Source organism: Quercus suber, unplaced genomic scaffold (genome assembly GCF_002906115.3).
Source record: "Quercus suber isolate HL8 unplaced genomic scaffold, Cork oak 2.0 scaffold_257, whole genome shotgun sequence".
Lineage (NCBI taxonomy): Eukaryota > Viridiplantae > Streptophyta > Magnoliopsida > Fagales > Fagaceae > Quercus > Quercus suber.
In genome coordinates, this window is record NW_027069713.1 from 671562 (window position 1) to 683974 (window position 12413).

A 12413-nucleotide genomic window follows, 5' to 3' on the forward strand; every position below is an offset into this window, starting at 1 on the left:
AATGATACCATTGTAGTTGAATTAGTCATTTTCTTTGATACCTCAAATTTTAGAGAGTTTTGTCTCTAGAATAGAATACCATTACTTAAGGGTGTTTATGCGTGTATATATATAACTCTAGTAACTCAATCAATTAGCACATATTTGTTTTTTGTTTTTTTAATGAATAATTAGAACACATTTTCGAACTCCGGGAATAATCACCAAACATGCAAGTAGCTTTTTCAATCATATCAAAACTAGTTTTGATTCTCTTAAAATGACAATCATTCCAATTACAACATATTTGCCACCCAAAAAAAAAGTTTTCAAAACTTTTTCAGTATCTTTTAGGATATTGCCTTTTAGATGACAGTCTATTTACACTTACACACTTCAACTAATAATTAACACTATCAACATGGCATGAAGGTTTTATTTTAAAAAGTGCTACGTCTATAATATTTTCACAATAAATTTTAATTAGTAAGTTATTAAAGGTTTTTAATTTGAATCTGCTAATGAAATTATTTTCTTATCCACCAGTAACAACCTGTCACATAGAATTTGTTGTAAAAATATTATGGATAAAGTATTTCTCTTTCATTTTGTAAGAATGGTTTTCATGGTTGAATTTTTCTAAATTACAATAACAATGACAAAAAGAAAGAGAGAGCAAAAAGGAAAGATGTTTTATTAAGGAACAACTAAAGCAATCAAGCAATTTGTAAACATGTTTTTTTTTAATTAATTAATTAATTTGTAAACATGTTGATTGTTGAGTCTTAATTGAAGACTAAATAAATAAATAAAACTTAAATCCATAATCTAAGTTGGTTTTATAACTTGAAATAATTACGTCCAAAACGGTGTCGTTTTATTAGTAAAAAATATGATGACGTGTCATTATCTAAACCGTTCATCATAAACAAGGGGTCCAGATTTCACCAACTCCAATCAAAGAAATTACACGTCTAATTCATTACAACACCTCTCTCTCTCTCTCTCTCTCTCTCTCAGAGTTTTCATGCGCCACTGCACTTCCAGCTAAAATGCGCTCCAAGGACAAGATCGCCTACTACTACGACGGTACACTTTTCTCTCGCTCTCTCTCTCCCATTCACCGATTTCTTATTTCTCTCTCTGTCTCTTTTATTTTCTTATTTAAATCCTTCAATTCTTTAATTATCAAAAACCAAAACCCTAGCTGTATTCGAACACGGCCAATTTCTCTATCTCCTTGTATATATACCATCTCATACTCTGTTTGGATGCGATCATAATGCTAAACCAGAACAGAACAACAATTTCTACAATCCATCTTCAAATCTTCAATGTCAAAATGAGCTCATATTTGCTTGTACTAGTACACCAAAAAAAAAAAAAAAAATTTTTTTTTTTGACAAATATTTTTCATAACAATTGAGTTGACGAGATTTTACTAGTTATTATATCACTGACATCATTTTTTTTTACGGATGTGAAATTTTTCGTCCAACTTTTTGTCTATAGACATTGAAAAAATTGATGCTATAAGCCAAGAGTCGCAACAAATTTCACAATTTTTGACGTGGCATGACGTTAGTAGTAGATGATATAAAGTGGCGTTAGTGGTGGGCCCATACGAGAATTAGTAATAATTTGTTGTGAAAAATGTTTTGTGTTAGTAGCATTATTCATGTGAAAATGGGTGTTGCAGGGGATGTGGGTGGTGTTTACTTTGGGCCGAACCATCCGATGAAGCCGCACCGGCTTTGTATGACACATCATCTTGTACTCTCCTATGATCTTCACAAGAAGATGGAAATTTATGTTAGTTACTGAATCTGGAAGCTGTTTATTTGATTTTTGAATTCATTGAATTTCATTCCCTTTTTTTTTTTAAGTGTTTGTGGATTAAAGTGGTTGGTTCTGTGTAATGCAGCGACCTCACAAGGCGTATCCTGTTGAGCTTGCACAGTTCCATTCGGCTGATTATGTTGAATTTTTGCACCGGATTACACCCGACACTCAACACTTGTTCTCAAATGAATTGGCTAAATGTATGACTCTTTTTTTTTTTTTTTTTTTTTTTTTTTTTTTTTTTTTTTTTTTTTTTTTTTTCCTTTCTAGGAAGATAAATTTGTTTTGGCAAAAAGCAAGTGAAGACAAATTTGTTGTGGAAAAAAAGCAAGTGTAAATGCAACTTGAATGACTTGTGGCTTCAAGTTTACAAATCAAGCTTGAAACTGCGAGCCAAAATTTATTCTTGGAGGGGCCAGCCCTTGCAAAATTGGATAGGGACTCTCAATTTTATGTAATATAGAAGAATTGTAAAAACATTTGGGTGTAGTTCCGGCTCTGATTATAAGTATATGAGTTTACAATTGGTTCAAGTCACTTGGGTCATATATAATATGTCTTATATATAAAATGAAAAATGTTAAAATTCACATTTGCATTTGTCAAAATTGTTCTATACTACTATCAATTTATCATGCGGTAGTGGTAAGAAAAATGTTAGAAACTGTCGTAAGGTGCAATGAATTTCTTGTTTTGCTAGTTGCAGCCAAATACTTTTCAGATGATCACTCAAAGAAAAATGTTCTTACGTTCAAATAAAATTCCAACCACACTATCATAATCAAGGACTTTGATACTTAATTAGTGTCTGTTTGGCATGATTAAGTATCCGTTTGGATACCGATTATCACGCGTTTGCATTTGCATTTTTTTTTGAAGCGCGTTTTGTGACTATGGTCCTTTTTCAGTGGGTCCCGTGCACTATTCACGAAACTCACAAACTTCTTTTTTCATGAAAACTTTCATTAAAAATAGGTCTCACAGCACTATTTATATATTTAAAAATTATTTTGCTATAGTGTTTTCAGTTTTCAGCAAAATAAGCGGTATTCAAACACAGCAAAAAATTATTGTGCCGTGGGACCTATTTTCAATGAAAATTTTGTTGAAAAAAGAGGTTTGTGAGTCTCGTGAATAGTGCACAGGACCCACTGGAAAGCACTGAAACATGCTTTTCAATGAAAAAAAAAAAAAAAAAACGCTGAAACGCAAACGCAATGCGTTTCAGCTGCACCCAAACGGGTGCTAAGTGTGCATTTGGCATTACTTATTTTTGCCAACATATTTTACTATTGTGCTTATTTTTGCTACTATTTATGGGCCTCATTGTATTTTTTGATACTATTCATGGGTCATAATATACTATTTCAGTTAGCTTTTACCTTTATCTACAGTACTTTCAGCAAAAAGTTTTTTAGTTTCGGCAAAATAAATGGATCCCAAACAGACCCTATTTTGCCAATTTATTTTATTATTAAGCTTATTTTTGCTATTATTTATGAGTCTCATTGCACTTTTTGGTACTATTCATGGGTTACACTGTACTATTTTAGCTAATTTTTACTTTTATTTACAGTACTTTCAGTAAAAAATTTTCAGTTTCAGCAAAATAAGCAGATCCCAAATAGACCCTTAATATTGGAAATTATAGTTTGACAACTTGCTCATGTACTATTATTCAAAGTGCTCTCAAAAATCAATTTGATTACACTATTATAATGCTTTGTTTGTTTCGAGTTAATGTTTTTTTTAGAAAATGAGTCATTTTTCAATAAGTATTTTTTATAAAATTATCTCATTTTCTTATGTTCGGCATCAATCTTAAATGATTTGAGAAACAAATTCCCAACTTTCCTTATTTAGCTTGCTGTGAGATAGAATTGTTTTTCAAAAAAATTTAGTAGAAAACAATATCTTAAAAATAGGTTATATATATATATATATATATTTTTTGATAAAAATAATTTTCCTTTAATTCATTTTTTTTTTAATTTTATGTTACTAAAGACTAGAAAACGTAAAAAAACTATCTTTACACCGTTTTTCATCGAAACAAAATAGCTTAGTATCTGTTTTTTATTTATGTCAAAATAGCACTATTACTTCAGCCAAAAAAAAAAAAAAAAGGGATAGCAATATTGGATTTATAAAACTAAGCTAAAAAATTAAAAAAAAAAAAAAAAAAAAAAAACACTCCTAAGTCCTAACTGAATAAGATTAGTCAATTTTAGTGTCAGATAAAATCAATGAGAATCGACGACCAAAAACAATTTTCACCGCAAAGGGTTTTTTTTTTTTTTTTTTTTTTTTTTTGAATGATTGAATGATAATGCATTTATTGTGACAAGAAAAATTGGACCTTAAACTTCTCTAGCTTCTGCAAAGACAACACTCTCAGGGAGCTCCAAGAATTTAAAGGAACCAAAGGCCCACTTAGCCAAATTATGGGTAACAAATATCTATATCAAATTTGGGAGATATTGTCCAAGCAGACAGGTTTGAATGGTCCTTAAGGGGCAGTAAAATGCTGGCAGCCTGGCAGCATCCTCTTCAAAGACAATCTCCTTTTGGGATTGGATTTGTTTTGTCCAGGTGGGAGAGATTTATTTATTTTATTATTTATTTATTTATTTTTTGTCACCTTTACAAACAGCTTCTAAGACCACAGAAGACTCTTCAATAACTACATCAAAAATAATTTTGATCCAACGTGGAGGTGGGGGACCATTTAGCAAGATTGAGGGTGATGTCCAATCTTATCTTTATTTCCTTGCCTATCCATGAGTTGGGAGTCTCTCTCCAAATTGATTAATGTAGTAGCCAGCATTTTTTCTTTTGTTGTTGAGAAAAATGATAATAGACTTTATTAATTGAAAAAAAAAATACAACGGGGAAGAGAAATAGGGACATATGACCCCCTTTTTCTCTTTTGTATCACTAGTATACGCTAGAGAAACACGGTTATATCGTAAAAAACAAAGAAAGAAAAGAAAGAAGAAAAGAAAGAAAAAACTTCAAATGCCCAGAAAAACCTGAAAAAAAAATGCCAAACGACACCTTCTTGATTTACATGGACATCAACGTGATGAAAGAGGTTGGCCCTCTTAGGTTGAAATGGTGTATAAATGTTGAGGATATTGGAGATAGTAGCCAACATTGTTTTAAAGGACATTCCTCTTTTATTTATTTATTTTGAAAGTTAAAGGCCCTACTTCTTTCTCCATGAAAATTGACTTTAAATGCGTTTGGTTGGGATGAAAGATTGGGGAGAGGTGTTANTTTTAAAGGACATTCCTCTTTTATTTATTTATTTTGAAAGTTAAAGGCCCTACTTCTTTCTCCATGAAAATTGACTTTAAATGCGTTTGGTTGGGATGAAAGATTGGGGAGAGGGTGTTAGAAAATGAGGGAGAGAAAATGGTATAGGAGGGTGTTTGGTTGAAAGGGGAAAATGTGAGAAAAAATGGTAAAGCTCGAGTGTTTTCTTTTTCGACCCACCAAAATCTTGTCCCCCCAACTGGGGAGAAATTGGGGGGGGGGGGGGAGGGTGAAGCGAGACTTTACCAGTTTACCCATCTACCCTCTCTTCCCTCCACACATGTCCAAACATTGGGGTTTTTTTTTGAACAATAAATTTTTTTTATGAACTATTATTATTATTTTTTTTTTGTAATAGAAGTATGAGAGTAAATTTATACAAATTACATTTTTTTGTCATTTCATTTTTCTTCTCAGTCAAATAAAAGAGTTTTTTATTTCTTTATTTTTTTATCCTCCAAACCAAACACACATGAGAGAAACTAAATAGACTAATAGAGCATAGTTTCTCTCAAAGATGAAAACTTACTCGATCCATATTAAAAACAGAGCATATTGTTGGATGCTTAGGAAAATATTGCCATAGAATTAAATGTTATGTAATTTTTATATCAGTGCCGTCTTTTTTGACTATACTCAAATTCAATCATGAAGTCTTTTGAATAATGAAACCTCTCGAGTAAAGTTTATTTAAGAAATCTAAAGTACATCACCTAACCATCCATCTGTTTCTAAATTTCATCCTTCCGTTTATATAATAGTTTAAATCTCAGTAATATCTGTAAAAGAGTCCTAACATTTTGGTAAATGACAGAATCAAAAAGCTTGGCCAGTAATCAATGGAAGACTAGAAAGTTGAGAGGGACTATAGCAAAAGTAAGAATTAATTGAATGAATTGATTGGGGCTGGGGTAGGTGTCGTTGTACCCTATATTATAGATGTTTGTACTCTAATCGAATGGTCTAGTTTGTCATCCTAGATTGACGTTCTCTGATATATACTATTCAGGTCTCAATCGTGCAGACTCGTACTCATGCATGCTCCGACGTCGGTAGCTTGACCAACACCAACCCCAGCAATAGTCACTATGACCATGTCCACCAGACCAGCCCACCATTTCTTTTTCTTTTTTCCTACCCCTGTTCGGTGTTTTTTTAATTAGTTAGATGTGTCTTTCAAATTAATAAAACCTTTTTTGATAGAGAGAGAAGCAAAACAAGTCATAAACAAAGAAGGGAAAAAAGAAAAAGAAAAACCAGAATGAATAAGACAACCACAACTGTTGAGTCATATTCCAGGTTGTTGGTTCTAGAAAATGCATTTATGATTAATCAAAATTCATTTGAGTTTTTTAACTTTATTTTTGTTTATTTTAGTCTTCTAAGTTTTAAGTTTATTCAATTAAGACATTTTCATCAACTTCTGTTAAATATTTTTAACAAAATTTTGAAAAATATTTTTCAATCATTAATGAGATTTTTTTAATTAAAATATTTGAAGAAAAAAATTTAAAAATTTGGACATTTAATTGCAACATTTATCAAAATTTGATGGAGAGTTCTTAATCAAACAAACTTAAAATTTAGAGTACTAAAATGAGCGAAAATAAAGTTAGAGAAATGAATTGAATTCTATTGAAATAAAGGTGAGTTTTGCATTTCAACCAAAAAAAAATATAATGGAACACACTATAATTTTCAAATTATTTCTAGATTTCTTGAATTTATTGTACTTTTTTTAGTTTTTTTAAACAAATAAACCCCAAATGTACCTTTATAACCTTATCATTAAAAAAATTATTTCTGATTATTATGTTAAAATCAAGTTACGTAATAGTTTTTTTTTAGTTTTTTTTTTTAGATTTTTTAATTAAGTTGTCATGAGTCATCATGACTTCTCAAATAATTTTCAAATCTCTCTCTCTCTCTCTCTCTCTTTTTTTTTTTTTTTAATANGGAAGCAGGTGAAAGCAGTGAGTTGAGTATTATGGAGTATTAATTTGATATTTACAATGAAAGTGAGTAATTTAAATCTTAAATATTTCTGTTGAAATTTGAAAATACTAAAAAATAATAGTTGAATTATAAAACCCTTAACAATAATTAACCAATTGAGTCATAAAATAATTCTAATTTTAGAGAATATGTAATGTATCTATGTAATTATATATAAAAGAAAAGTTTTTTTTTTTTTTTTTGGATAAGAAGATCGTAACTTTATTAAGAAGAAAATAAAAATGTTAAATCTTGAGCCAATGTGGACTTAATGATACTAAGATTTTACTTTATCCAAGTTACATAAGAATTAACATACTTAGCATGCTGAACCAAATTAAATATTAGCCGGGCGACTGCTTTATCTTCTAACATGAGACACCAAAGCCAGCCTTAAATCTTTCAGGAGGTTTTTGCCTACTAGTATGTTAACTAGCTAAATATTAGCAAGGGTGTCCAGATTTTCCAAAACTTGACTATTCAAATGCTGGCTAGATAATTCTCAAAAAAAAAAAATTGTTGGCTAGATATTTCAAATCCAGAATATGAGGTTTTAGAAATATATTCCTAAATTTGAAGGGTATAACTAAAAAAGAACACATAGTCACATGTACAAAATACCAGTAACTCCAGTACTGCAAAGTCTACAAAGTGTTCTAACTTCTAAGCCGGACACGTTCCAATAATTTCGGACCGACCATAGAATTGTAGTAAACCAATATTTTTGACTTCGACTTGTGGGGCTAATATATAGTCCCATTTTGTTTTGTTTTGTTTTTAATATTTGGGAAAATTATGTAAAACAGTTTAAAGTTTATATCCTATTTAAGATTGGATTCTCAGTATTTAATTTTACCGATTAAAGTTTCTAACTAATGAAATTATTTCAATTTAAAATTTATATCCGTTTCCATAATTCATTCATGTTATTTTAAAAAGCAATGGAGTAGAGAAAAGATAAATATTGTTGATAAAATTTTGAGTTTTATCAAGGTAATAAATTTTGATTTTCTTGCCATCACAGAGAATGATCTCTCTCTCCATTTATTCAGTGGCTGACAAATTGACTCATGTACATGCCCTAGCTAGGTAAAATGTGGAGTATAATCAATGGAATTCGTTTTTTTATCCTCTATTATTATTGTCCAAAATAACGGAAAATGAATAATAGAGACAAACCAATGGCCTTAATGATTTTATAAATTTGGGACAATAATTGACAAAATTAAAAGCTTGAGATCTAATTTGAAACATGGTATACACTTTGGACCTTTTAATTTTATTTTTCTTAAAAAAAATTTCATGTAAAAATAATAACTAAATTCAACATTTCCTAAAGTTTAAGCTTTTTTTTTTTTTTTTTTGATGAACAAAAATGGGTAGAGGGGGGCGACCAAGTTTAAGTTTTTGGAATAATCATTAATTTATTATGTTATATATCAAAGCAGATGATCATGAGTTTAAACATTGTCTTAATTGTACCTCCTATTTAAAAAAGTTAAAAATTTCACATATTAAACTTCATTAAAAGGTAGTCTAGGCTCATACTTGATGGAGAGTGTTAGAATAATGATTAAATAATTATATTCACCATTTTTTTAATGTTAGACTTTTGGCACATTGCTGAATCTAATTTTTATATTTTCATAAAAGATAATCATTCTTTCTAAACTAGCTAACTTAAGGGGTGTACCCAACGTATCAACCTATGGTGTTTGGGTTGATAGATTGAGTTGGGTGGAGGTTGATAGTTTTTTTTAACTCATCTGATCAAGTAAACATATAAGAGACACAATGCTTTCTACACTTTTTTGCATAACTGTTGATGTAACTTGATGTGTGTATGATGTGGGTATAAGTAAAAAAGATGTCGCTCTGATTACAACAAATATTTATGACTCTGAGTTTTTATAAATAACTCTTGAAATAAAAATAGAAGCTTATTTTTATGTTTGTTTATTTAGAAAATGAGTCAAACTTGAGTCTAAATTGTGCAAATGAGTCTAATTTGTTTATGTTCACTCACACACGCACACACACACAACACAAAATGGACTATTAAACAAGATTTCAAACTAGATAATGTGTTTGAGAACAAACTCATGAGCACGAGACTCAATTTAAGTATATATAATGTTATACTCTTATATGTATGCATGTATAAAAATATATTTATATGTTCAATAGCGAAAATAATTTTATCTAATTAACTTAAATAATATAATTTCACCTATAATTTAGTTATTAATTAGGATAAATATGCGAAAGGGGCAAAAAGTTTTAGTTGTAGAGTATAGTATGTATGAGGAAAGAATAAATTAATCAAGTAACTCGTAAATAAGCTCAAGATTGTTTAGCAAGAAAATGAATCAAGTTTGGACATGTAATTTAACTTCATGATGAGCTCGAGCTCGGCTTGTATTCAAAATAATATTAAATGAATACTTTTAAAATTTTAATACTTGACTAGTTTAAAACTCTATAATAATGTTAGCATTTTTGAAAATTATTAAGTTTTCTCCCTCCTTTAAAATAAGGTAAGTAAGAAAGTCGACTTATTTATCAAATAATCTCAAATAATCTGATGTTAGGATGTTACTGTTGGCATATTTCGTGACAATTTCATTGTATTGTTTTATGGTTGATATCATGTAGTTTGCACACTTTTGGGTTGTATTGTATTTGAGATGAGAGGTGTTGTTGTTGGAAGAAGAGTTGCTACAGAAGGAATTTAGCTCAAACAAAAATGGCATGTCAAATGAATTTCAAGCGAGCTGGGCAAATAAAAAATATTGTTTGGCATTGGGAATTACAGTAACAATCCTCACAAAATCTTCAAGAGGCCTTGAAGTGTCTAAGTTCTTGGACTTGCAGATTGCTGCTTAACTTAGGGAACCACAAGCTAGTAAGGAGAAAGATTGGTTAAATCAATTACTGGTAGGAATGGGGAGCTCAAAGACATCTACTCTTAGATTTTGGAGGGTTTGTATGCGTAATATATCACAACTATTCTTTTTGGTAAATTGGCTTGATGCTATAGGCCCTGGAGAGTTTTTGTTACCTGTGGCGTGGGGGTGCTGTGCTGTTGTTCTTATGTTTGTCAATGCAACTAATCAATTAGCTAATTAACTAATTGGGGTTTATTGTAAAATTTGCTTAAATTTTGAAATTAGCCGAAATTGTTTTCTAAACCGGTGTTTTCACTTTTCACATCTGATATCCATTTGTAATAATTCTAGAACCATGCATACTAGAAATATAGGTTCGCACTTAAGTATAAAACCAATCACAAAAGAATGATGCTATAAAATCCACAGCCGACGAAAGTGTGACAAAGAATTGAGGTCTACACGCTGAAGCATCCTTCTCAACCTTGGGATGTGTTTAAACTAGTGGTAGAAACGGTAGCAAAGTTTTTCATGATGGAGGAACAAAGTCTTATGGGACTTCAAAATAGGAATTAAATTATATGAATGAGTGAATGACATTAGCAAGATAGGGAAACAAAACTATACTGTATACTTTTTTGGATTTGTAACCCAGCCTACCCTAGATACAGCCACTCTTTCATATTATACAAATAGAAGTGTGGACCTAGCTCAACAACCCAAGTTGCTACAATTCAACTAAGAAGACCCATTTGGTCTAACCCAATGACCTAGGGTAATAGCGAAACCTACCACAAAGAAAATGATTGAGCTGAGACTGGAAAGCATTTTCCTTGCTTAGCCTAATTAGGTGACTTAATTATATCTCCTTTCATTTTTTTATTACTATCAAATATCTCCTTTCATTTTTTTTTTTTTTTTTTTATTATCTTTCATTTAAATTTGAATCTATTTTAACTGTTTCTAATAGTGTTAGAGATTTCCTAACTTTCAATCTTTTTTTTGTTAAAAAAAAGAAAGAAAAAACTGTTAGAGATTGTTGTTCCCAAATACTTGGCAAGTTAAGTGTCATATAAGACTGTAGACCCCCTAAAAAATTCAATCTATGCTATTTGTGCTTCCAATACTTACCGCATCATTAAATTCCATTAAATTTAATCAAAACATCTTATAAATTACAAACCACAAGGTAAATAAGAATCACAAAATAAAACACAAGATAACTTTACATTTTAAGGGTATACCATAGGAGTAGTATCTCTAAATCGACCTCAATTTTTTGAAAATTCGCCTTTTTTTTTTTTTTTTTTTTTTTTTCTGAATACAGTTTTATTTTTTCTTTTTCAAAATGCTAATTTTCAAAACCTTAAAAAAAAAAAAAAAAAAATACTAAACAAGAATTTTTTAATATACATTCCATGGACCCCCAAAAAATTCTTGATGTAAGATTAATCAGTGCTATTTAGTTTGGACTTCAAGCGTAATTATTTGAAGGACTGGTCTAACATTGAATATTCCTTGTGAATGAGAACTTTTGTTTTTAGATGCTTGCCAATGAGAATTCAAATTCGCACGTTTTGGTGGCCTCTAAAATGTCTCATTGAAAAATTCTGCCCCAATTGCTCAGGAAACTTGTACGTTGAATTCCCACTGATTATGCAAAAAGTCCCATTTTATACCTGACCGAAAAGTGTTACTTTATATAACCACTTTTATAATACATATTACTCCTCATTTTCTATTTTACAATATATTAAAATAATCTTATTTTTTTGATCCACTTAGTTGGGAGGATGAAAAACAGGGATGGATAAAAAAAATTTAGCTTTCCCTCATTGTGTTTGGTTGAGGGAGTGGAAAAGTGGAGAGTTTGAAAAATCTTTTATTTGATTGAGTAGAAAATTAAGTAAGAAAATAGAAATTGTAATTTGAATAAATTTACTCTCATACCTTAGTACATAAAAATGAATTTTTTTAATTATTACAAACTTACAAACTAACCCAACTAATAAAACATCTAACCCAAAAAAAAAAAACTAATAATAATAATAAAAAATTTCATTTGATATGAAAAAAAAGAAAGAAAGAAAGAAAAAAAGTGCCAACCAATGTGTTCACTATACCTGGGAAAAGGCAAAACAAGAAGAAAGGAAAAGAAAGAAAGAAAGAGGTAGTAGCAGTAGTAACATTACCAAAATAAAAAAGAAGCAACATTAATAAATAAGGGGAAGGGTAGATGAGTAATTCCACATCAAATCCACTCTCTCCCCATTTTTCTCTCTAATTTTCTCCCCAAATTAGGGAGAACACATTTTCCTTTTAAATGGTGGGCTTGGGACTGGGGAGAAAACTCTCCCACCCCTATTTTCTCTCTCTCTCTCTCTCTCCCCC

General features: G+C 30.2%; 1 protein-coding gene across 1 annotated transcript; it reads left to right on the top strand.

Annotated features, from left to right (window-relative positions):
* Positions 1-943: 943 nt before the first annotated feature.
* On the top strand, positions 944-10263 carry LOC136070751 (histone deacetylase 9-like). The gene is made up of 4 exons (XM_065781137.1): positions 944-1068; positions 1679-1791; positions 1904-2021; positions 10175-10263. Exons 1-4 carry the CDS (start codon positions 1032-1034, stop codon positions 10261-10263), a joined length of 357 nt encoding a protein of 118 aa, XP_065637209.1. The 5' UTR covers positions 944-1031.
* Positions 10264-12413: the final 2150 nt, after the last annotated feature.